The 26797-nt window shown below is 42.3% G+C and overlaps 1 protein-coding gene across 1 annotated transcript; it reads left to right on the top strand.

Annotated features, from left to right (window-relative positions):
* The first annotated feature begins 7146 nt into the window (after positions 1-7146).
* On the top strand, positions 7147-23445 carry Gatm (glycine amidinotransferase). Its single transcript, XM_021150284.3, has 9 exons — positions 7147-7329; positions 8639-8857; positions 14797-14992; positions 15849-16039; positions 17711-17848; positions 17997-18161; positions 19792-19855; positions 20517-20633; positions 22378-23445. Exons 1-9 carry the CDS (start codon positions 7147-7149, stop codon positions 22488-22490), a joined length of 1386 nt encoding a protein of 461 aa, XP_021005943.2. The 3' UTR covers positions 22491-23445.
* Positions 23446-26797: the final 3352 nt, after the last annotated feature.

Consider the following 26797-nt stretch of genomic DNA (forward strand, 5'->3'; position numbering starts at 1 on the left):
TTCATATCCTCGGTTAGCTTTACTTGGAAACAGCTTAAGGTGCTGTGGCTTAGATCTTGAAGGTCAGAGAAAATAGAACCAGAGCAGTCTGATAAGATACACACGGGTGCTATTCTCACACCCCCAGCTACAGCTCAGGAGGAATCGCATTCTGGAAGAGGACCTTCTTTCCAACAACCTGATGGAAACCAAGTTACGATCAAAAGAGGATTGTTGAGGCTTTCAAGATCAAAGGAGAAAAGTGTAAAATTATAATTGATGTAATTATAATTGGTTGAGTTTTGTTTTACCATTTTAATATGTTCCCTCCTCCTCCTCCTCCTCTTCCCCGCTATGGCTCCACTCGATCTGGCTCAAAGATTTATTTATTTATTATATGTAAGTACACTGTAGCTGTCTTCAGACACACCAGAAGAGGGCATCATATCTCATTATGGATGGTTGTGAGCCACCATGTAGTTGCTGGGATTTGAACTCAGGACCTTCAGAAGAGCAGTCAGTGCTCTTAACCGCTGAGCCATCTCTGCAGCCCCTCATGTGCCACCTTAAGCAAGTCATTGTCCAGCCACTGTTTCCACGATATGTTGCAGAGTGCTCTCAAAAGAGCTTTGCCTCCTTTCCAGAGAGAAGACTACAGTTTGCTGCCCAGCCCTCTGCATTCTGAAGCTTAGCTCCCTGAAGGACCAGCACTGTCCAGTGGTACCCAGTGGCCGAACTGGCTGTTTGTAAATCCAAACCATGGTCCACCTGACTCTTATTTTCACAACCCCATATTAAGCACCCTACTCCCTCTATGAAGGATTCAAGCCTAGTGTGCACCTAGTTCTAAGGCCAGTTAGAAACCATGCTGATTCCAGCAGAGAAGATGAGGCAAGATTATAGGAGAAACATGGGGTGGGAGAAGAATGGTGGGTAGCCTTCAGATAGTGAACCAAATTATTGCCGAAAGGGCTGGGGAAGCAAATTTCCTTCTCCTTCCCCCAGCCCATAATAGAAGTAGCCCAAAGTAGCACAGAGCTGGGAGCCATAGAGACCTAGGACCCACGTAGAGAAAGGAAGCATCATGTGATCCTGGCATGTGAAGACCTGGGTTTGGAGCTCTCATGCTGAGTTTGAGGCCCTCCAGCCTCTGACCTGCCCCTTGCCCTCCAGTCCTTTACACCCCTAAGCTTTTTGATGCAGTGGATACCTCCTGTGACCATCAAAGAAGCCACAGAGTAAGGAATGTTCCGGGCAGTTCCGTTTAAAGATTTTGTTTTGTTTTTAAGGTTTAAATATTCTTTAAAAAAAAAAAAAGATTAAACAACCAGGCGAAAGTTGTAACCAGAAAGGAAGGGCAAAGAAAAACTCGTCTTGAGTATCTTTGAATAAAACAGGAGACTACAAGTTGGAGATTGTTTGGGTTTCCCTCTCTCACCACCCCCACAACTGAGGGGCTTCTCAGGTCCTGATATTTCCCTGCTATAGAGCTAAGGTAGTCCGAAGCTAACCCCATAACGTCACAGAAGCCTTTGCTAGGAAGATTGGCAGGCTTGAATCTGTCCACCAAGGAGAGTTCATTACTCTCCAGACTAGTCAGCTTGTAGGATGTCATAGTCGGTCTCTTGTAAAGTAGGTCTTCATAATAAAAAATAAACTAAATAAAAACCTTGCCTTTCTCTTCCATTTCCAGCTTGCAACATTTCTGCCTTAGGCCTTGCAATATGTAGCCCTTGTATTTTGTTCTGCCCTGAAATCTTGGATAGTAGTAAAAGCAGAAATTGAGGGTTCCTACGCAACAGTTTAATCTTACGAATTCTGCACAACCAATCCTGCAGGCTTTTCTTAAAGTCCAGGTAAATGGCCATGGTGGTATTTTGCCACTTTCCTCCTAGGTGGAGAGAATGATAGGACAGCTTTCTTCTTTTATGACATTGCCCAAGATCGGGATGTTATGGGCTCCTGGAGAAAAGAAAATCTTATTTTGGGAAACGATAATTCTGGAAAGTTGCTCAGCAGTGTTATCAGAGAGACAAGAGTGAAACAACTAGCCAGAGCTCAGAGCGCCCGGCAAAGAGGGCAAAGGAGCCAGGCAGAAACGCTTTCCCACGCTAATCTCCTGTCCCCTCCAGAACAGCCTGTGGGCCAAGGGGAGGCAGGTGGCTGTGGGAGGCTTTCTCCCACAGCGATGCCTGCAGTTTTGTCCAAGCTGAGCTGCAAAGGAAAATATCACTGGCAACAAGGAAATGTCTGTGTCCAAAGAAAAGCAGCTTTTAGGGTTTTCTCTCTCTGATTATAAATGTAATAATGTCTCATGCACAAGATATTTAAAATCAGAGAACTACAGATTATTTATTGCATTTCTATCCCAAGACAGTCACTAGCTTTGATACTAAAGTTGTTCTATGTAATTAGGAATCTCTTTGTAAACCTTCTTCTTAAAGGGTGCATGTTCTGCTCCATAATGGCATTTGTTTATTCTAAATCTTAACTTTATTCATCCATTTAAGAAAATTCTAGGGGCCAGTGATGTTCCTCAGCAGATGTGTGCTGCCAAGCCTGATGACATGAGTTCAAATCCCGGGACCTATGTGGTAGGTTGTTCTCTGAGTTCCATCCATTTGTATATCCATGGAATTGTGTGCTCACTCACACACAAGAAATAACAAATGTTTAAATATAAAAATGAAAAAGAAACACTCACTAAGGAAAAATGTATTTATTCATTGGAGAGTCAAGAATTTTGCCCTAGGTCAAATGTGTTGCACCTCCCTGAACTATTCTCTGGAGCGTGATCATTCAAATCTCTCTCTTGCTTTAGAATATTTTCTTTTAAAGACCTAGACCAGAAACAAAAATGAAAATCAGCTAGAAGAAGATTGCTGAAACAGAGAGAGGAGTTTGAACTCCAAGGATGAAATGGGAGAGAAAACAGAGATGCTTGTATGCGGTATGGATTTTATCAACTGAAACTGGCCTATGAAAAATGGCCAAGTGTCTGGCAGAGCATGAGCCTCAAGGGCAGCAATTAACATGCCATATACTCTGATATCAAGATACTACCTCCATCTTTTAGTTTATATTTGACTTGTAAGAGGAGAAAGTGTTCAGTGTATTGTAATTCTAGAGGATTCCTGGAAACCAACATGAAAGATGTAAGAAAGTCCCTTGGAAAAGACTGCTGTTTCTTCTTGTCTTCTTAGGGCTGCATCAGTTTGAAGGCTGGCTTAAGCTGAGATTAGTTTAAATGCCGAGAGACAGCTGCAGTTAACCTTCACGGACGCTTCTCTTTGCAGAGGTCTTCTGATGAAAGAATCCTCCTCATTAGGAGACGCTGAACAGTTAGAACACAGCCATGCAGAGATGGTACAAATCCTATGTGGATTTACAAGGTTGTAGTTGCCCACATGAGCTTTTGAAGCTTGATTTGAAGTCAAAGATGGTAAGATATCAATGCCGGGCTTTCTGCACTGAATAATTGATTGAGCCTTGGCTGTGTCAGGCACTGTGCGCAGGGTATAGTGGAAGATAAAACAGACTCCCTGTCCATGAGGAGCCTAGAGCCTAAAGAAAGAAAACTGGACTAGTTGTAGACTCCAGGGTACAATGTCATGAGTTAGAAGAACATTGGGTATTGGGTAAAGAGGCCAATCCTATAGCATCCTAGGTACAGAAAGAAGGGTTTCATTAGCTCCTCAAATTGATTAGGCAAGTAAGAAAGACAATATTGAGCAAAAACAGTGGCCTGGGATATATAGCTCAGAGGTCAAGTACTCGATTATCACATACGTAAGGCACTGAGTTTGATCCCTAGCATCCCAGAAGAATACAATAACAATGACAAAGAAGAAAAAGGAAAGGGAGGAAAAGTGCGAAAGGGATGAAGAAAGGAAAGGAAGAAGAGGAGAAAGAGGAGGAGGAAGAAGGGGAGGAGGAAGAAGGGGAAGAGGAGGAAGGGGAGGAGGAGGAGATGGCGGTGCTTACTGGAGAGGAAAGACTGAGTTACACAGTGCACACTAGATTCTCACAGAGAAGCCCACGCACTACTTGATACTTTACAAGGAGATACTTTACAAGGAGGGCCCTCCCTATCTTTCAGCCTCAAGATCTCTTAGTCTCTGCCTGTTTGGGTGACTCCCTTCTCCCCTGCTCCATCTGCGTAGAAGGAGAAGGTTGCTTTGTGAGTTCCAAAGTTGGAGGAATCATTCTTGTCAATAGGCTTCACTTCTTCAGGGATGTGAATATTCTGATTTCACCCTTAGCTGGAGCCAGATTAATAGACTGTGATAGCAGCCACTTAGCTTCCTTTCCTAACTCCGTGTTGGTGATCATACTGCTGTTAAATGCAACCTTTTGTGTATATTTTTATTTACTGGATAATTCCTTTATATGTCAACTGAGTTTATGGTGAAAAGTTCTCACTTTATCACCAAGCCAACTGGAGACAATGTAAGCTATTTGCATTCTATGTATTCTTGCCAAGAAATATTTTTGAGGCATCATAAATTATACTTTTTTAAAAATTGAAAACAGATTTCTTTCTGATTATGGTTTTGCTTACACCAGCGCCTCTCAGACCCACCCCAACTTCCCATCCACCCAAATCCACACCCTTTCTTTCTCTCTTTCATCAGAACACAAGCATGCATCTAAAAAAGTAATGATAAAATAAGATAAAATAAAAACAACCTGGAATACGATGAACAAACTACCAGGAGAAGAAAGTCACAATAAACACATGTGGATACCGAGATACACATGTTCCTACACACAGAAATCCTATAAAAATGCAACAGTGGGAACTGTAGTATGTATACATGCAAAAGAACTGTAAGAGATCAAAACAAAGATAATGGCCAGACAAAGCATTATGAGACGAGGAGCCTCCAACCTTAAGTTTGTTTTGTGTTATCCATCTGCTGATGGGACAAGGTCTGTCATTAAGGGTGCTTTGTATACTAAGTGCAACTTCACTAGAGAAAACTAATTAGGCATGTGGTTATCAATAAGAGATCGCTTCTAAGGTTAGTGATGGATGCATGTATACACTTCCCCTCTCAGTGCTGGGACTCCATCTGGCTTAGACCTGTGAAGGCCCTGTGCATGTTTCCACAGCTTCTGTGAGTTCCTGTGTGTGTCAGTCCTGCTGTGTTCGAAAGGCATTGTTTTTGTGGTGTCCTCCAGTCCCTCTAGCTCTTATACATTTTTCCCCTCCTCTTCTGCAGAGTTCCCTGAGCCCTGAAGACAGGGATTTGATGGATTTCTTATCCCATCTAGGGTCTCAGTTGTCCCCCCCACCCCAATCCCCATAGTCCATCCCATCTAGGACAGAGTGTTCTGAGGTTTCTCATTTTCTGCTAAGCGGCTGGCTCTAGGTTTCTGTATTTGTTCCTGTCTACAACAGAGGAAGCTTCTCTGATGATGGCTGAGCAAATCACTCATCTGAGTATAGCAGAATGCTACTAGGAATCAAATACTATTGTAGCTTTTCTCACTACATTCTAGCTGTGAAAATATACTTTAGTTACCTTATTTGAACTTGAGTGTTACATTTTCCCCTGGTTTTATTCTTTTCAATCCTCAAAATAGAAAAAACAAAGTCCAGGGAGGGTGGTTTAATTTGCTTTGAAAGCAGTAGGGCTGGTATGTGGGGCTTGCTCTCTCCTTCTCTGCTCCCCTCCTGGATTACAAGAGATGAGGGTGTCAGTCTGGCTGTAAGCTTTTCCCATTGTCTAAAGCTAAATTGCCCCCAACCTCATTTTTTGTCAGATACTCTTAGATCTTGCACTTTCAAAATAAAAACAATGTCTTCAGTGAGGGTCATGAGGTGTTTTCAGATCTCTGACAAGCAAAGTGAAAGTCTTCTTATGTGTACTTACCAGCCATTGTTTGAAACAGAGTATCAGACAGACCAAGCCCTCCTGGAACTTACAAAGTAGACTGAGCCACTATGCTGGCTCTTACAAGGCTTGTGGTGAGGTTTGGTTTGGCTGGTTTGGTTGGTTCGGTTGTTTGGCTGTTTCTAAATACAAGGTGAGTGAGAGCGCTTTTCTACTAAGCTATATCCTGAACCTTAACCATCTTTTTAAATCCCTTCACTGAGAAGGGTACATCTCTGGTCACCCTAAGTATACCCAGAGACATAGTCCCCAGAGTTGGTTGCGTTCTTCTATTGGGTAAAAGTGCTTTTTTAAGTTTTGAGAAATTCTTCAGATTCCCCGAAGCCCTCACTAGCAGAAGGAGCGAGCCTTCAATAGAAAGGTCCAGAGTTGTGCGTCCAAGCCACACAGCATTTTAGGAACAGAGCTAAGATAGGAACCTAGACTCACTGGCTCCCTTCACCATATCAGGACCTTGAGACCTCTTTGTTGAGCATTACCTCGTAATCATACGACTCTTAAGAGTTGCCTAGACTTTACCGGCACCGTTTATTTTGGTCTCTGGTTAGCTCGGGGACCAGGGACAATCGATGTCACCATTCTCAGTTTCTAGAAAAAACAACACTGAGAAGCCGGCGGGGTTCAGGGGGTGCTCATCATACAAGCCTATAATCGCAGGATCCAGGAGAATGGAGGGCCGGAAGCCAGACTGGACGACATAGCCAGGCAAGAAGTACTCAAATCTGCCCCTTCTGTTAGGAAGTGACGTGTCTATTTGAGTTCTCTTGTTTTAGTTCTACAAATCCAGTTAAGGGAACTACTTTGTAATCAAGCACCCAAGTCATATTGAAAGAAACCTTTTAAGATGTGCCTCAGAAGCAGAAGCTAACTGCAGCTCCCCCCTTATTACTTTTGACTTATTATTATCTGCCTGTTTTCATAACTGAGTTTCTCAAAGCAGGAGCACCTAGCCAAAGACCAAAGGGTCAGTGTTCTAAAGACCACCACCACACAGGCTCAGGTCGACAAAGTTGGAAGCTAACTCGGGGTTGTTTCACTCACTGGCCCATGGCCTAAAACTGGCCTTGGGGTTTGCACATTCAGGTTGCAAAATGGATTTCCAACAAGAGAGACTAAGGAACCATCCCTGCTAGGCATTGGGTAGCCTCCTCGTGGGTCTTCGCCGACGCTAACCTGAGCCAGTACGGGAGGCATGAGCTAAAAAAAAGGGCCAGCCCCGGGACGTGACCCACGGACGGACGCCGTGGCCACCTGTTCCTGGCAGCCAATGGGCGGGGCCCTGGGCGCGGCTACAAAAGCAGCGCGCGCGGCCGCAGGCTGGGAGCTGGCGCGAGCTTGGCGACTAGGACCTTGTGCACGCGGAGCAGCGGAGACCGGGGCGATGCTGCGGGTGCGGTGTCTGCGCGGAGGCAGCCGAGGTGCCGAGGCGGTGCACTACATCGGCTCTCGGGTGAGTGCCTACGCGGCCTCGGGACCTCTGTGGGATGTAGGGTGGGGACCCAGAGGGAGACTGGACACCCCGGTAACAGGGTGGCGTGGTCTGGGTTCGGTGGCCCGTGAGGGCGTTTTCTGAGAAGATGCAAGTGAGGGCATGGAAGGAGCCTACAGGCCGGCTCCAGCTGAAACTCGGGGATCCCTGGGCTTTACCGGGGGAGTTGGAATGAGTCCATCCTGCCCCCCACCTGCTGCTCCGCCAGGCCCTCTGCTTCCTTGGGATATCGGAGCCCATGCCTGCAGACCCTCCCTTGCTCCTTGACAGGAATAGCTCTGGCAGATGAGTTCTGCCAGCAGCTGGTTCTTGAACAGCTGTCATTTGCTCTCTTGCTTTGGGTCTCCACCCTAGAGTCCCTCTAGCTCCCTTCTTAGAGGACTTTTAACAGCCTGATAGAGTTTGGGGGCGGGGTGAGGTTGGCGGGGGGGGGGGGGGGCGGGGGGAGTGGGTAAGGGAATCTTCCTGCGCTAGGTTATACAGGCCTGTCTTAAAAAGAAGAAAGAGAGAGAGAGAGAGAGAGAGAGAGAGAGAGAGAGAGAGAGAGAGAGAGAGAGAGAGAGAGAGAGAGAGAGAGAGAGAGGAGAAGGAAAAAGAAAGAAAGAAAGAAAGAAAGAAAGAAAGAAAGAAAGAAAGAAAGAAAGAAAAGAGGTTTTTAATATGCTTAGATCTCTTTTTAAGTTTACATTCTGTGCCTGCCCAGGTTAATCCTTATGGTACAGATGACAGTCATCTCTGACTTGAAATGAAAAAAAAAAAGTGATTAAAAAAAGGTTAGGGTTGCTTATTCTGAAAGATAAGGTCTTTTCAGATCCCATGTTATTTACAGTAAAAAGAGCTCCGTTTTGGTAACCTTCCAGACCGAAAAGCAAGACTTCCTCCTTCAGTTGGACATTGTCGGTACTTACTGGGCACTTCCTTGAGGAAGAGGATGGCCTATCTTCTAAGAAAGTTTCTGAAAGTTAGTTTGCAAAAACTTTGAGATAGATATGGGAAACGTGTTGCTGGGAACCAGATCTTTCTGGGAGTTCTAAAAGATCACAGCATATGACAAAAACAAAATCAGTCTATCATCAACAAAAAGTTATGTGGGTTTTTTTTTAATCACCCAAAACCCCTCTATTAAGTCAACATCTTAGGGTCTCCTCAAGTACATATCTGTGTTATCCTGAGTCTCACCCTTTAACCATACCTTGTTTGTGTGTGTGTGTGTGTGTGTGTGTGTGTGTGTGTGTGTGTGTGTGTGTGTGTTTGTTTGTTTGTTTTTAAGCTTGGAGGATCCTTAACAAGATGGGTGCAGCGAACTTTCCAGAGCACCCAGGCAGCTACAGCTTCCTCCCGAAATTCCTGTGCAGCTGAAGACAAGGCCACTCATCCTCTGCCCAAGGACTGCCCTGTCTCCTCTTATAACGAATGGGACCCTTTAGAGGAAGTGATAGTGGGCAGAGCTGAAAATGCCTGCGTGCCACCATTCACAGTGGAGGTGAAGGTAAGCCAGGGCTACCATGGGTCTGGGAGCCGGTCCTCAGCAGGTCTTCAGCGTCTGCAGCCTGTGTTCTGCTGCACCTCTCCTCTGCAACTGCCTTCACTCCGCTGGGGCAGGGGAGTGATTTTTAAGGTATTTTGCTTGATAGCTGCAGTATTTGGTATTTACCCTTTTCTTCCCTCTGGAAACCTCCCTGGGAGCTTAGGAGAACTTTGGGTATTCCTCCATATTGTCCTTGACAACTTGTTAGTTAGTCTGGGGTCTCACTTTTTGCTCAGTATCCATAGCCATCTTCACAGCTTCTGGTCCCTCCTTCACTCCAGTCCAGACCACTTCCCTTCTTGCCATCCAATCTAGATCTACACTAGGAACTCCACAAGATATTGCCACAGGACCTCTCACTTGGCACAGCTAGAATTTCAGTTGCCAGACACCTCTAAGCCAAAGCCTTCATTTCTTCCTTTTAATGTCTGTCATTCTTGTTTAATCAAACCAAAACACCAGAGATCTTTGACTTCTCCTCTGTCACATCCACATCCTCCACAGCAAGCATCCGATCCCTCGTATTGAAAGGAAGCTTGCCCCATGCCTCAGCCTCTGCCCCAGGTCCGCCCGAGCGCATATCTTCCTGGACTGTTGCGGTTTGCTCTCAACGGCCCCTCCCCATTCACTCCCCTCTCCAGACTGTATCCCAGGCGCCATTGGAGTGACTTGTTTCAAACTCAGATTCCATCCCATGACTCATTGTGCTCTCAGGGTTCCTCTGCTTTTCCAGCTCCCTCCTTTCATTGCTGAAGATAAAGCCCTCGTGGTAGTCAGGTTTCTTCACAAGCTGGCTTTTTGCACCTCTAAGACTCTCTTACTTATTGCCTCATTTTAGAGGTGTGTACTATAGCAGATATTCATTTCTATTTACATTTCTTTTTTGTTTGTTTGTTTGTTTATTTGTTTTTTGTTGTTTTTTGTTGTTTTTTGTTTTGGTTTTGGTTTTGGTTTTTCGAGACAGTGTTTCTCTGTATAGCCCTGCTGGCTGTCTTGGAACTCACTTTGTAGACCAGGCTGGCCTCGAACTCAGAAATCCGCCTGCCTCTGCCTCCCAAGTGCTGGGATTAAAGGTATGCGCCACCACCGATTGGCTCTATTTACGTTTCTTTCTCTTCCAGTATTCTACCTGAATTTTTAGCAAAGAAAGACCCATGCCTTTGCCATTTTCCTGCACTCCCTTCTGCAACTGCCTAGCTACAAAATGCCTTTCTCAATTCCTTCCAGAATTTCCTAGCAACAAGTAATATATTCCTCTTTAAAAATAAATTCCTAGTATTTATTTGCAGTATTCTTATGGCCAGGATCCTTATGGGTTAGTGTTCAGGTGATGTGTTATATAACAGTTCCTTCCATGATGTAGGCAGTTCCTACAATCTTGTTCATGATGAGTTATAAGCACATCTTGAGTGTACTTGAGTTCTTCCAAAATACTTACATTTTCATTTGTAATAAAGAAATACATCTGTTACAGCTTCTCCATCACCAGAAGTGCACTGACATAAAGGAGCTTCATTTCTGTTTGGAGAGATACAATGTATATTGATGCAGAGTCTGAGTAGCTTATGCCACCGGCTGATGAGGCAGTCAAAGTGGTAGTAACAAGCATTCTGAAGGAAGACAGCCCTTAAGTGAGACCTGGCAAACGCAGCAAAAGTTACTTCCTAGTGTTCTAGGAGTACCTTTGGTTCTGATCATTGAATTTTGATGAACAGATTAATTTATATGCTATCCTTGTATTTTAAAATAAAATAAGGCATAGTGTTTCAAATAATGTTCTTGAAAAGAAGTATCCCTGACCATTTTGATTGGGAAAATTCAAATTCAGGAAATAATTTATCATTTAACCAATCTTTGAACTATTGACCACTATAGACTTGTGAGATCTGACCTTAACTGTTTTTTTAGTTTATATGTGTATGCCTGTGAGTGTGGTTGTGCATGCCTGTGCAAAACTTGTGCAGCCAGAAGAGGGTATCAGATCCCCTGGAGTTAGAGTTACATGTGGTTTTAGGTTGTCAGACACCAGTGCTGGGAACTGAAGTCAGGTCATCTGGAGGAACATCGAGAGCTTTTAACCACTAACCCATCTTACCAGCCCCACTACCATGTGATCTTATGGAATCAGGCTTCTCAGGCATCATTTGAAGTGTTTTGTCACTGGATTTATGACTTTAGACTTTGTAGCTTACAGTACTTGTGGAATGAATGCCATTAAAGTCAGGAGGCTTGCATTGAATTAGGTATTGATAAAAGTTGGAGAAGGAGTCTTATCAGCTGCTTTCTTTACCTTCAGAATTCCTATTAAGTTTACAAACTATCTCTCAGACTTAAACTTGAAGGTATAAAGTTACATGTTGCAAAGCACAAAATATGGAATTTACAGGTCATAGTTTTATGAATCCAGTTTGCCAGGTACATCGCAAAAATATGCTTGGAGTATAATAGCTGTAGATTAGCCATATTGATTTCATTTACCTTTCTGGCTACTTCATGTGACAGACTATGCTAGGTATTGAGGGAGAAGAAAGTAAATAGGAGATATATACATCTTCTGGAAGTGAGACAGACAGACAGATAGATCTCATGAAGCTTAGGCTAGTCTTAAACTTGCTGTGCATACAAAGATGACCTTGACTTCCTAATTCCCCCTCCACCCCGACGCTACTTTCCAATTCTAGGGTGGCAGACATATGCCACCAGGCCCAGGGACACAGATAAGTTACTCTACTTGAGAACAATAAGAAATAAAATAACGGCTGGGCTTGGTGGCACACACCTATAATGCCAGCAACTCATGAGATTCAGTCAGGAGGATCTTGAGTTCAAGACCAGCCTAGCCTATGTGGTAAAACCTCATTTCAAAAGAAAAATAATGATAAAATAATGTTGTAGAGTTTCTCTAGGTGAATAGAGTTTAAACTATGTTACAAGACACATGTGTTGGGATTTTTTTTTCCTTTTCCTGTCAGAAAGCACGATTTCAAAACAATGACGGCCTTTCCTTTTTGTAAAACATACTAAATAGTTGTTTTTGTCTTAAAAAAAATAAAGCCGTTGATAAAGGACTTTAAAAATACCATTAATTAAGCTTAAAGTAAATGTAAGTTTATTGCCAGATTAACAAAAAGTTTTTGTCTATTGGTATTTCTTAGCTCTCTAGAAGAGAGTGTTTGAAAATTAATGTGGCAGACAGACTCTGCACAGAGGGTTTTAGGATGTGGGGACCACACTGTTTCCAGGACTGCAGCTCCATCTCTGCCACAGGTTATTAAAGATATCATGTGCTACAATGGAGTGTTCCTTACCTGGAAACGCTTGGTTAATGATCCCTAACTCATTTAAGCAAGGTTAAAAAGGAAGAGTAAACAATTTCTAACTCTTTCTTGGAAAATGTAATTTTCCCTGATCATTTGAACTTTGTCCAGCATTTACCAGACTATAAACTGCATAAACATCTGTTCAAATAACATTTTTCTCCCTGAATAGTTGACTTAGTGTTTCGTATCAAGGCAAGGTTGTCTCTGAGACTCCTGCCGGATACTGTGGAGTAAGACCGGCAAGATGACATGATTGTGCCTGCTGCAGTTCAGTATTGAATTGTCAAAGGCCTCTTGTCCCTTAGTGGACTGTAGGGGATGTGCCTGGCATGAAAAGATGGGGCCGCTGAATGGATGGGTAGTAGTACCAGGATGTGTCAGAGACGGAAAGAAAGAGTCATTATTATCCCCTGTGTCTAGCTACTATTGAAGACATTCCAAAGGGTAGAAAACTACTTGTTGTGGTGGTTGGGTGTTTGGTTTGGTTTGGTTAAGAGTGGATTATCCATAAAAGTATGCAAATGTTTAGTGCTGATAACATTTTCCTCTGGGTGAAAAGTTGACCCTCCTATTTGTTCATAGAGCTTCAAAAGTCAAGTTAGTCAGAACAGGGACCAGCAAACTTTTTTCTGCAGAGGGTCAGACAATAAATAATTCAGGCTTTGCAGAGAACATAAGTCTATTTGAAGCTTTTTGATTCTCTACTCTGCCATTATAACAGGAAAGCAGTCACAGGTACTGTGTAAGTCAAATAGCATGGTATTTCCCCCTTAATTGTGTGTTTATAAAAATGAGAAGCCTAGCTAGATTTGGCCTGTGCACCTTAGTTTACCAACAGCCCGGCTGCAAAGTGACAGAGCTGCTTCCCAGTTTGTTCTGTATCATCCAGCCTGGGTCCCAGCCTAACTAGAAACTAGATTACAGCCATATATTTTATACTATCAGACTAAGATAAATATGGAAGCAGAGACACATAGCCTAGAAAAAAATGTCTTCGCCATTAAAGACCTAGACATTTAGTCCCATCCTGATGAACAAAACTATTAAAAGTACCAAATGTGGTGGTACACACCCTTACTCCCAACACTTGACAGAGGAAGGCAGGTCTCTGTGTGATCTGGGCCAGCCTGGTCTACATAATGAATTCCAGGCAAGCCAGGGTTGCAAGATGAAACCCTGACTCAAAACAAACAAAATCCAAACTCTTTAAGAACAAGAACTGTAATAAATAATTGTAAAAACTTGTAAAACAGAAGGTCTTACATGTCAAGTTGAAAATATTCAAGTTTATAGGACACAGTAGCCAAGCCCCTGACTCTATCTGGAACACTGTCCCATCCAAGGGCTGAAGTCCTTGCCCTGTTTATTCAGGTAGGAAGTGAGCAAATGACTTCTCAGAGCCTGGTCCTTAAGTGGGAAAGGGCCATATGTTTGAGTGTCTGTCTCTGATAGGATTGCCAAGTGCCCTTGAATCTTTAACCCTTTTGGCCCCTCTTTTAAATAAGATGCAGCAAACACATGCTCAGCATATTTCTTTAAACTTAGACACATGCAAAACAATCTTAATAGAAACTTTTTGATTTCTATATTTTGCTTATAACCCTTGGAAGGTTTTTACACACCTAGCGCCTAAAATACTGAAACTCTGTGAACTTGTGTATCAAGTTACTTTCTTCCCAAAGGGCCTGAAGTGACCTGAGACTGGATTCAAGAGGATTGGGGGGTATAAAGTGTGAGACGCACTGACAGACAGGCCCCACAGCCTGGCTACCATTGCTGCATAGTTTTGTAAAATGCAAATTCCGTCCAATGAGAAAGGAGCCATGTGTCCAATGAGAAAGGAGTCATGTAAAGCACACTTGAAAACACGTCCTAATCTTAACACAGTTAAAAGATCTTTTTGCCCCACAAAGATCTCTTGAAGTAAAATTTTCCTGAAAGAACTCAGGGGTGTGTGGATAGTTTAGGCTCTTGGCTCAGTGTAGGGTCTTTATTCTCTTATTTTTGCTTTATTTTCTCATTCCGACACTATAACAGGAATATCTGCATCCTGTTTTGCCTGTGAAGCATGGCCTGGAAGATTCCAAGCCTGTACTAGGGACAGACAGCTGTTAGGGGTTGGGCATAAGATCTGAGGCAGAAGAATCAAAGGCCTCAAAGTATCAAGATAATTCCGGGGCTAGGGAGAGATGCTCAGTAGTTAAGAGCACTTCCTGTTTCTCCAGAGGACCCTAGTTTAGTTCCCAGTTCCCATGTCTAGCACAGCTCAGAACTGCCTGTAACTCCAGCTCCAGGAAGTCCAGCTCCTTTTTCTGGCTTCTTTTGACCACATGTGCACACATGAAAATAAAATTAAATATTTAAAAATATATGACAAGATGATTCAGAGATCCTCATTCAACAAATCCTGGGTATCTATGCAAAGATGGGCTAGCTCAAGCCTAGGGATCAGCTCTGAGCAAGATCTCTTTGTAGTCTGGGTCTCTCTCATGTATACAAGTAGTTGTTCACATCCGGTGAACCTACCTTCTGCTGCGTCATTCTCCTGTAATGCTTTTGTTTATGTTCTTCTGCTTCTAGGCCAATACATATGAAAAGTACTGGCCATTTTACCAGAAAAATGGAGGCCTTTATTTTCCCAAAGATCATCTGAAGAAGGCTGTTGCTGAGGTCGAAGAGATGTGCAATATTTTATCAATGGAAGGAGTGACTGTGAGGCGGCCTGACCCCATCGACTGGTCACTCAAGTATAAGACACCTGATTTTGAGTCTACAGGTCAGTGGTGTCAAGAAAGTAATCTGACAGAGCCTTGATTTTCCATTTTCTTCTTGGATATGTAAAGAGAAGGCTCTAAGGATTTCTTGAAGAGTCCTTTTACTTACGAATCCTTTGAAGCTTTAGAGATTATGAGGAAGAGTCTGGTTCATTTTGATGTGATTGAGGTACACACATTCTAAACCTCTAAGTGTGGTAGGCATTCTACTTAAGAACAGTGAACTGCCCTTGATCTTCCTTAACAACAGAAATTAAAAGGGAAATAGAGGGGCTAGAGCTATAGCTCAGCTGTTAAGAGCGATTTCTACTCTTGCAGAGAACCTGAGGGTTCCGTGTTCACAGGGCCCACATCAGGCAGCTCATAATAGCTTGTAATTCCAGCTCCAGAGGATCTGACACCCCCTTCTGGCCTTCACAAGTGCACATACTCTCACACAGACACACACACATATATATGCTGCCATGCTGCCATTACATCACAACTGCTTTTGTGCTTGAGTTCTATAATTTATTTTTCAGAATAATCTTAGCCTAGTTTTTAATTGTGTGATACTGCCCATTAAAAATTCTGTTTCTGTATCTTAAAATAAGGCAGGACCTACAAGTAGAGAAGGCTTGGTGATTCAAAATCTCTCTCACTACTTCCTTTCCATTTTTGCTTAACATTACCACCCAACAGGGGATTCTTGTCAACGATCCATTCTAGTGTGTATCATTACATTTGCCTTGTTTTATATGAATATATAGACATGCAAGGTTTTTAGTAAAATTTTTCTACAAAGACATGTTATACATGCTTTTAATGTCTTGGAAGTTTGAGTCACTGAGGTTGCCATGGGACTCTTTGGTCTGATAGGTTTGTACAGCGCAATGCCTCGAGACATCCTGATGGTTGTGGGAAACGAGATTATAGAAGCACCCATGGCATGGCGCTCACGCTTCTTTGAGTACCGAGCGTACAGGTCAATTATCAAAGACTACTTCCATCGTGGTGCCAAGTGGACAACAGCACCCAAGCCCACAATGGCTGATGAACTGTATGACCAGGTAGGTCCCTAGATATAGGCCAGCGTGTCAGTGACTGCTCCAACTTATCCACAGAGGAGAGAAGGACTTCTCTGACATTTTGCACATATCATGTGTGTTCAGTTTTAAGAACTGATTATGTTTAGATGAAACTAACAGCAAATGTTAATGATTGTAGCAGCAATAATAGTAGCCAGCATTTATTGCTTACTCTGAACCCAGTCCTGGGCTCAGGATATATCATCAACCGTATTTATTCAATAAGAATTCTAGAAGGGAGAGGTATGATGTCATCACAGGGAGAAGAACTTGTCCTAAGGCACACTGCTGTTCACTGCTCGAGCAACAAAAAAATCTTTAGGCTAAAGTCCCTCTTTTTCCAGCAAAATTATCTGGTGTCCAGGCCAGATAGGATCGCAGTGAGATGACAGATACAGCTAAGCTTTCATCTGCAGGCTCTGCACCCACAAATTCAACCAACTGTAATATAATAATGTTTTTGAAAGTTATGCCTGTTCAACAGTGGTACCAAGTAGGGTTTATTCACATAACGTTTGGGTTACACTGAGGATTAGAACCACTCTGGAGATGCTCTAAAGGATGTAGGTGGACAAGCATCGATCCTGTAAGTGCTATGCAATTTTAAGTAATGGAATTGTTCATCCATAGATTTTAGTATCTATGGGGTACTAGAACTAATCCCCCCACAAATACAAGGGATGTATTCCTTATTAAGCTATTACTCATAGAAAAGTTACTTATAGAAATAATTTAAAAAATATTCTAGGCATTTAAAGATAGAAATGAAGAAAATAAGTCAGGCAAATCCAAATGTGGCAGAGAGAGGCATGGCATCTCATTTTAGGGTAGGAATTGGGCTCAGGACCAAATTCCTTCTCTAAAGGAGTGGGGTGACTTCATCCCACTGGCTCTCAGCTTTGTAGCTAGCTGCACGCATGCGTGCATGGGTCGTGGGCTGTCTTCAGGGTCAGTCACTGCTCTGCACCATTTGTTTCTGAGCAGCAGGAAGTTACTCTAATGCCTGGTTTTACATTTTGTTGTGGTGATGGTTTTATTGTTTTGATTTGTTTATGTTACTTTTCTGTTTGCTGTGGCAAGGTACTTGAGAGAAAGAATCTAAGTGAGAAAGAACTTATTTTGGTTGGTGCCTTGGTAAATTTCATTGGCTGGCCCCACCCATGTGCTTTGGCAGAATAGCGTGTTGGCAGAAGTGTCTAGGAGGTGTTTGCCTTCTTGGCAGAAAGAAAAGAGATGGGGGATACAGAAAGAGACTAGAACAAAATAGATGTCCATCCCCAGGACACTCTCCCAGTAACCCACTTTCTCCCAACTAGGCCCCATCTCCTAACTTTCACCATTTCTCAATAATGTGATCTTATGGCTCCATCAAGGAATTAATTCCTTATACTAGAGCTTTTTATAATTTCTGGAAATGCCCAGGGGTATGCTTCACTAATCCCTTCTGCTTTCCTTAACCCAATCAGATCAGCTGTTAGAATTGATCATCACGGACCAATATCTTTTCTATGGGTGTTTTAATCAAGAGTTGATTGGTAGTAATTTGAAAAATGGTGGTATTGAGCTAACTAATTTTTAAAATCATGTACATCCTTGTAAATAAGTTCATTAAAAAATAAATGCATTGTGTGTGTTTGTTCTTGTTCCAACTAGAATTATCCCATCCATTCTGTGGAAGACAGACACAAATTGGCCGCTCAGGGAAAGTTCGTGACGACTGAGTTCGAGCCTTGCTTTGATGCTGCTGACTTCATTCGAGCTGGAAGAGATATTTTTGCACAGAGAAGCCAGGTTGCTAAAGGCTGGCTCTGAAATCTCACCTACGTCATTGCATTCTCTATTCCTAAATTAACAACTTTTAGATTCTACACACTTTTGGTTTTCCAAACTTAGAATGGACTCTTTTAAAGATTGTTTTTTAAATTTTATTTTATTTCAGGTTACAAACTACCTGGGCATTGAGTGGATGCGTAGGCATCTTGCTCCAGACTACAGAGTACATATCATCTCTTTTAAAGACCCCAATCCAATGCACATCGATGCCACCTTCAACATCATTGGACCTGGTCTTGTGCTGTCCAACCCTGACCGTCCCTGTCATCAGGTAGTAAAGTTCTTAGCACACCAGAAAAGCTAGAGACCCTAGCAACTTCATTTTAAGCCAAAGATTGGCACTTTCAGTGATTCTAATAATAAATCTAGCACTGGAGGGTGGCATTAATATCAGACTTTGAATTGATCATGGTATATTTACGAGATATTCAATGTGCAGAAGTCTACACTGCTGTTGTCATGTTTCATATAGTACCATCAGACTTAGATTTTAACTGTTTGTTGTTGTCAAAGCATTGAATTTGTATCTGACTACATTATTATTCAACAGTGATGTCCTTACCATTTCCAATTGTGGTTCAACAGGATTGTAAGCAAATGACTTCAGTGTGGCCAGAGCAATGCCACTGAACAGCAGTTGTCTTCCCTTTCAAATGGGTCAGACTCTCCTCAGCCTGCCCCATTCTGGGAAGGAGCAGATCTGCCAAGCCTTGGCTGCTCTCTCCCTATCTCCCTCAGCCTCTTGCCTCTCAGTCTAGCTGGACAGTGAGTTATTTGCAAGGCTACAGGACACCTTTTAAAAAGCACTTTCCTGCTGTGCACACTTCATTTCTATCCCTGATTTTCACACCTAATGACCAGGATGACTTGTTTCGTTTTAGTAGAATGTGTTGATGTTCTAGGTGAGTGTATAGTTGTACATAGAGATGGCTGGCTTGTAATGGATATCTAGTGGCAACTATGGTGCTTTGAGACTACATCTCTGACATTTGTCCTTATTTGTGGCCGTGCAGAATGATGGAACTGTGGACCATACAGACTGTGAGTTTGGCAACATCACAATGGTGTTCTCTTAAAATTAAATAGGAGGTATTTAAGTTTTCTTTAATGAGTAATTTATCTTTAGAATTTTAAATTTTGAACCTTGAAAAGCTTTAGTAGTTCTGTTGTTTGATAGGGTCGCTGGGAGGAAAAGGTTGAACACAAGCATGCATGCACACAAGCGCGCGCGCGCTTGCACACACACACACACACACACACACACACAAGTAATCTTCTTCTTCATCATCATGTAGTTCAGTTTATTCTTTGAAAACTTCAGACATAGGATGCATTCTTTCCTCAACTCTCTCATCTTCCCAACCCAACTCCTCCCTGCCAGTCCCTTCCCAGATTTATGACTTTTGGGTCCGTTTTGTGACCCATTTGATTTGTGCTTACCCACCAGAGCATGGTGGTCTCACCACTGGGTACAAAGTGAAGACAATGACTTGAGAATAGCAAACAGTTCATCAGGGAAGGGTGGGACTGAGTCCCTCCTTCACCCATGACTCTGTTGACACACCAAGATCATTCTTGTACAGACCCAATACAGGCATTCACGGCTATTTTAAATTAGAATTTAAACTAAAGTATCAACTTTTAAACATTTCATACATCCATATTTTGGAAATGGAGGAGACAAAGAGTCGCCAAAAAGAGTTATTAATGATAAGGAGAGCTGAGCATGATACCACATTCCTATAATCCTAACTACTGATGATGTTGAGGTAGGTGGATTGCAAGATCAAGGCCAGCCTGGGCTACATGCCAGACCCCATCTTAAAAAAGTAAAAACAAGGGCTGCCAGAAACTAAATAATGAACGTGGATTTAATTCTGTTGGGTTGTTTGGTCTTACAGATTGATCTTTTCAAGAAAGCAGGATGGACCATAGTTACTCCTCCAACACCAGTCATCCCTGATGGTAGGTCTATTTTTACATCCTTCCTGATCAGGGATCTTCACCTATAGAGTAGCCGTCTAATCAATTTAGAGTCAGCATTTCCCCTCGGGGCAGTAAAGTGATAGCTAACCTAGAATTAGGCTGCAACATGTGTTTGTGAGTTTTTCTTTTATAGAAAACAAAATTAGAAGACATATTTTTTAAAATATTATATAAAACAAGATATGACTTTTAAAATAAGATAGGATGAATTCCAAATGCCTGACGAGTATGGATGGTTTTGTGGTATTTATAGTTATGTTGGTTTACAATTAAAAAATATGTTCTCAGAGCTGGAAATGTAGCTCAGTGGTAGACAACTTGCCTAGCATGCTTAAGTTCCTGGGTTTGATCCCCAGTGGTACAAAGACTACTTAAAAGCAGAGTGTGGTGGAACAGGTCTGTAATACCAGCACAGGGAAGGCGGGGGAAGGAGGATTGCAAGTTCCATGTCATAGAGAAAACTTGTCAGAAAGAAAAAGGCAGTAAAACAGAGTGAGAGTAAAATGGGTTTTCATGTGGGAGGTGAGGCAGGAAAGGGACTGAGCTGTCTATCACTTCAGCATCCTTCCCTGATTAAGTCACTGCTCTAAGGAAGAATGGCGTCAGACATTCGTAGTTTAACAGTTGTTGCTATTTGCAGATCATCCCCTCTGGATGTCATCCAAATGGCTTTCCATGAACGTCTTAATGCTAGATGAGAAGCGCGTGATGGTAGATGCCAATGAAGTCCCAATTCAAAAGATGTTTGAGAAGCTGGGTATGTGTGATGAATATAGCTCGTTGTCATGTGTGTTAATGTTCACCACTAGCTGAAGAAAAGGCGTGCCTAGTCTAATATGTGGTTGATTGAATTCAATTTCTGTTCCCTTTAAAGGTACCAATTTGTTATCTTATAAATGTCTAGTAGTCTTTAAAAGTTGGGGATGTGCGGTGAGTTCCAAAAACTTCCCTTGTCGATAGTTACCATCCTCTGTAGTTCTGCTGGTTTCCTTGTGGTTTCCTTGGGGATTGAGACTTACCCAATACAAATGAGTCTCTGCCTTCTCCAAAGAAGAAATTACTGAAGGTCCTTTAGAAGTAATTGAATGGTAATTGCATGCATTGGGGGGCTTAAAAGGACACAACTGGGAAAATGACATGTGCATGCATTAAGATCAGTTAACATGGCTCTGAAATGCAATAAAGAATGACCAGCCAGTCATTCCATTTAAAGAGCAGGTTTGACTTCTACTTGGGCAAAGTTTTCCCATTCTGCCATTTAAGTTTTAGACCAGGATTCTAATGCTGTCGAGGAAAACAGTGAAAGAAATGATTTCATGTGAGCCAAAGGACACATATTATGTGTGCAAGCCATTTAACATATCCTTGGGGTGAACTCGGATATAGCTAGGCAGCCTACTAGCTGAACTCACGTTGTTAAATTTTTGCTCTACATTTCAGATATAGTCCATTGAAGATTATTTTCCTATTTGCTGCATCCATCTGTAATGCAGAATTGGTTTAAAAATAAGATAGCCTGGCAGGGTTGAGCTGAGCAGAATCTGATGGTTTGAGCCCATAGCACAAGCCACTTTTCCTTGGCTGTCATTAACAAAATTTCTTGGGTTCAACTTTTTCATCTATTATGTTTTTTCCCCCAACTTAAACTAGTGGAAAGTGACAAATAATCTGATTTGACAGTTTATTCTTGTAGTTAAAGTCAAAAATTTACACATGGAGAACTTCTGTAAGTTTCACCAAGTAGCTCTGAGTCCTTCCAATTCAGGAAGAGTATACTGCGACCAATCAGACGGTACATAGGCGCTTCTTATCTCACATTCAAACCTCACTCTTAGTCTTCAAGCCCCACGTAGGAGGAGTGCCTCGGGGGAGTCTTTCTCGTGCCTCCTTGTTCTTGTCACCACACAGTGAGCATAGTTGCAACTGCAGCTTACCTGCCTCCCCAGACGAAGGAGAAATGGAACAGATTATCTATTTTACAGCCTAATGTGTCTACCAGAACATTCTTGACATTAGTTAAGTGGTCTACTCACATTGTAAGCATGTCCTTACAAACAGGGCCAAATAAAGCTAACTGTCTGGTCAGCCGAGGTACCTGATAACCATACAACTCAGATGTTAAACTACAGCTCTGACACATTTCCTTGAGGTGGCCTGGCACAGATAATCCATACCCTCATTGTCCCTATGCAGAGTTGACTTTTTGGTACTTAATTTTAATACTCAGGAGGCATAGCTCATCCCAGGCTGTTGATTTGTGGACACAAATTACAACGCAACCTGAGTTTCTGACTTTTTGTTGAAGATGTTGTATGAGTGGTGGGCTGGGCTAGATGAAATGTAATCTATGATAAAAAGATTCAAGAAGAAAGGACCACTGTGGACCAGAGCGTCCCGAGGGATCTGAACCTCAGTGTTCCTCGAGGTATTTGGACTTACTCTCTGTAGAGGGAACTTCGTGTAAGTCTATCTAACTGGCCTTGTCTTCTCTTTCAATGCAGGTATCAGTACCATTAAGGTTAACATTCGAAATGCCAATTCCCTGGGAGGAGGCTTCCACTGCTGGACCTGCGACGTCCGGCGCCGAGGCACCCTTCAGTCCTACTTTGACTGAGCAGGCGTGGTGTGGCTTGGGGCATAGTCTCAGATATACCTAAGAAGCAGCAAGGCCCTTCTCTCGCTTTAACAAATGCATGAACTGTAGTGCTTTGAACAATCACATCCTTAACAGGGTTTCCAAGCCTGCGTTACTTTTTGTTGACGTAAGGAAGATAACTTTTGATAGGTCTTACTTTCTTCTCCTAAAGTTATTTACTATTTGGCTTTAAATATAAAAGTTCAGTAAGTGTATACCGAAGCAAAAATTAGTCACTTGAGTAACTTGGCCGCTAATATTTAACCATCTACCTCTGTTTTTAATTTTCTTTCCTAAAGGCAGCTTGAGATGTCGGTCCTAACCTTATCTTTTTTTTCCCTCTTTGGTAGACTTATGAATGTTCATATTACTTTTTTTTTCCTAAATGGGACAAAGACTTAGGCAAAAAACATGGATCCTAAGTAGAATCAGATATTTATCTCTTTTTCTAAAAAAAATAAAATAAATAAATTTGGGTGTTTTTTTAAATTTGTTTTTAAATAACCTCGACTATGCAAACACTGACAAAGAAAAAAAGAAAAAAAAAAAAAAAAACGAAGTGACTTTCCATGAATGCCTTTAACATTCTTGTGTCAACATTTGGTACTAAACTCTTACCTCTTACCTCATCTCAAGTGGGTTATCCTTCCTTCTGTCCTTCCTTCCATCCTTCCTTCCTTCCTTCAGAGTAGCGCTTAGTGTAATAGAGTGAAACTTGTAGTTCCCATTCCTAAAGGTTGATGTTCAATATCTAACAGGTATAATGGCATCTTCGGTAATCTAAGATTTGTTTACATATATGCACAATTATTTAAGGCATAGAGTTTTAAAGCATTTTTTTTGAAAAACTAATGCAGGTAAAACATGTGACATGAGATAATTTTAATGTTGGATATTATATATGTATTTTTATTCTAATAAACTTTTGTGTTCCAGATTGGATTTTATGAGAGTTTGACTTCTGTCTCATTAATTTAGTGTAAGTGACAGGATTGTAGCTGTTAGATGAGAGTTCTCTGTGTGTGTGTGTGTGTGTGTGTAAGGAGGTATGCACATGTCTGCATGTAGAGGTCAGAAGTCAACCTTGGGTGTCCTTCTACAGGCGCCATCCACCTTCACTGTTGAAACAGGACCTCTCTTGCAGTGTCCTCACCAAGTATGCTGGGTGACTACCCAAGAGTTTCAGGGATCCAGCTGTCTCTGCCTCTCCACACTGGGATTATAAGCACATGCCACCACACCTGGCTTTTAACTTGTTTTCTGGGGACAAATGTAGTTGTCATGTTCATACTTTACCAGCCAGGATTTCTCCTCAGCACCACCCTGAAGCAGAATTAGAGTTTTCTGAGATAACCAAGATATTCATTTCAAATTCAAACCTAAGATTGTATTCAAAACTGGTTGACAAAGATTGGTCACAATCCTAGCACTTGAAAGGTAAAGGCAGGAGGATCAGGTGTTCCAGGTCAGCCTTAGCTACATAGCCAGTTCAAAGCCAGCCTGGGTTACATAACACCTTGTCTTAGGTTAAAAAAAGAAGACACAAGGAAAGAAATAAAAGGAAAGGCAAGGTAAAAAAACAGGAAAAGGGGGAAAAGAGTAGAAAAAGAAATGAACAGAATCATATTTTGACTTATTGGCTCCCTTTCTCATTCAATGCTGTCTGGATGTTTTGTAAGCATGAGGGGGGCAGTCCTAGGCCCCCGAAGGAAATGGAGTCTCAGGTCTGGAGTTAAAGGCTGCTGTAACTCATGGTATCATTGCATAGGATGTGTAGTTAAAATAAACTACAGGTCTCAGACATTCCTCTCACTGCTTTGGGTCATGTCACAAGACATGTAGTGTGACACTTGAATGTATGTTGCTTGGGAAATGAAGACACCTGTGAGGCACACTGGAGGCTCCCAGTCAGGTCCTGAGTGGCCTCTACAGTTCTAATAGACAACCTCTGCATCCGACTCAGTGGTACCCATTCCAGCCCTTCACCCGGCTTTCTCAACCAATCACATTCCATTTATTCCTGAGAAAACATAGACCATTGGGCATCTGTTCCTCATCTTTGGCTCCAGTCGCTGCAGACACACGCTCACTGGTTCAGAACACTCTGCCTAAGGTTGCTCTCTCCTAGCTTTTACCTGCTAAGCCACTAAAACAGTGGTTCTCAACCTTCCCAATGCTGTGACCCTTTAATGTAGTTCCTCATGTTGCGGTGACCCCCAACCATAAAATCACTACTTTCACTGCTACCTCATAACTAATTTTGCAACTGTGATGAGTTGCAATGTAAATACCTGTATTTTCAGATGGTCTTAGGCAGCCCCTGTGAAAGGGTCATTCAACCCCTAAAGGGGTCATGACCCACAGGTCATGTGAGAACCACTGTTCTAGAGAGAAATATCAGGCTGCATCTCAGTGCTTGTGTTTACACACCATGCTCTAGAAGGGCGATTTCTCTCACCACTGTAGGAAATGTGGAGAAACTTCTCAACAAATCCAATCTATACACTATCCTGTCATGAGTGTCTTTCTTGAAGAACTTGACAACATCTTTCCTCTAACCACAGTACCACCAACCTAAGGTGTGCGTGTGCTCTCACCTCAGAAAATAACAACCCCTTGTCTCACAGTCTAGATCTTTGATCCATTTCAAAGTCCTTTTATGACAAAATGGCTTGTTTTAGTTTGAGGGTTACCTGTGTCTCATAAATCCTAGAATCAAAATGTACATACAGATTGCACACATCTGGAATGATTAGTTGCTGTGGAATTAAACAACTACCCCAAGGTTTTAGACAGTGGGATTATGATACATGTTTCTGGGTAGACTGAGGGAGAAGAATCCTAACATGCCCAGGGCTACATATTATGATCTTGTAGTTAAAAAAAAAAAAAAAAAAGATAAATCCCAGCATAAAATTTCTCACATTTTGAAAGCGACTTTCTAGTTTATTTGGCACCTGATCTCCAGCCATCTTTTCTTTATGTTCTGTTGAATGGCTGAGAACTCTAATCAGCCCATTGCTGCTCAAGTCAGGCAAATTTTGACACTAACTCTGTTCAAAGGGAATACCTTATTTGGGGAGGTTTTCATTTCACTTTGCTTTCTATCCCACATGTCTGTCACTTCATTGAATTCTCTGGTCATATCTTGTAGTAATCCCTTGTTTCATTCAGCCATCTGTGTTCTCTTAGAATCCATTCAACAGCTTGTTTGTGTCTTCTTTGGGTTCTTTGAACACAGTGATAACCATTCCTTTGAGTTGTGTGTCTGGGATTTCATCTAAGTCGTTCTTTTTGGAAGGCCGTTACTGTGGGGCTGGTAATTTTTTGGAGGCATTGTGTAGCCTTAGAGCTTGGCATTTCTTTTGCATTTGCATTGAGACTTGGTGCATCTGGTTTTAGTTTTTCGGTTGAAACGTTTTCAGTTACATGTATCCTCTCACTGGGTGTGTTGGCAATGTTCAAAAGCAACTGAGTTGGGGTGTCATTTTTTTCTCTCATCTAAACTCATAGTCAATCCTCAGTCCCCAGGACGCCGCTGAGCATCCAATGCCATCTGCAACAACAGACAGTATCTGTCAAAGGGAAGACTCACTATTAAAATATAATAATAGTGGGCAGAGACGAAGAGCAACTGCCGGAGGATTCCAGCTTAGTGTCTGAGCACTCATATTAAGCCGCTCACCACTGCCTGTAACTCCAGCTTCCGGGGGATGGATCTGACACCTTCTTCTGGCCTCCTCAGGTACCCATACGTAAGTAGCCCACACTCACACAGGCATATACAAATTATATAAAAATAAATCTGTTTTTAGAACTACAGAAATAGTCGTGTAAAAGGCAATCATCTCGTGCAGCCTGTACAAGCAACCATTTTAGTTAAAGGTTAAACCGTTAAAGTGCTTTGTGGTCTGCTGGTTAGTGTGGGAATGTGTTAAAAGCAACCGTGGAGTGGAGTAGCACCAGTTATCTGTGTTGGGTTGATATAAAGTATCTGGAGCGAAACAGAGAGAACAGAACAGTTCAGTTGGGGAAGGGAGATGAAGCAGCTTGGGCTACAGATAGACTGAAAAGAGAGGTAAAGAAATGCAGCCAGATCTCATAGAAGAGTCCCAGGTTCTAGAAGGCTGAGACACTGAGACCCCACAAACCAGGTCAGCCTGGGTCTTTGGGAAAGGAAAAGGAGAAAGGAAATAATGGAGAGAAAGGGGAGAAAGACAGGGAAGAGGAGATGCAAGGACAGAGCTGGTCTGCGTTTTGTATTTATTTGTATGTGTCTGTGTTAA

This window comes from Mus caroli, unplaced genomic scaffold, assembly GCF_978045245.1.
Source record: "Mus caroli unplaced genomic scaffold, Mus_caroli_1 scaffold_2, whole genome shotgun sequence".
NCBI classification, from domain to species: domain Eukaryota; kingdom Metazoa; phylum Chordata; class Mammalia; order Rodentia; family Muridae; genus Mus; species Mus caroli.

Coding starts and splice junctions, on each gene's coding strand:
- Gatm (XM_021150284.3), top strand. CDS start 7,147: ATGGGCGGGGCCCTGGGCGCGGCTACAAAAGCAGCGCGCGCGGCCGCA. Junction 16,040..17,710: donor CTGATGAACTGTATGACCAG/GTAGGTCCCTAG, acceptor TGTTCCAACTAG/AATTATCCCATCCATTCTGT. Junction 18,162..19,791: donor CTGACCGTCCCTGTCATCAG/GTAGTAAAGTTC, acceptor TTGGTCTTACAG/ATTGATCTTTTCAAGAAAGC.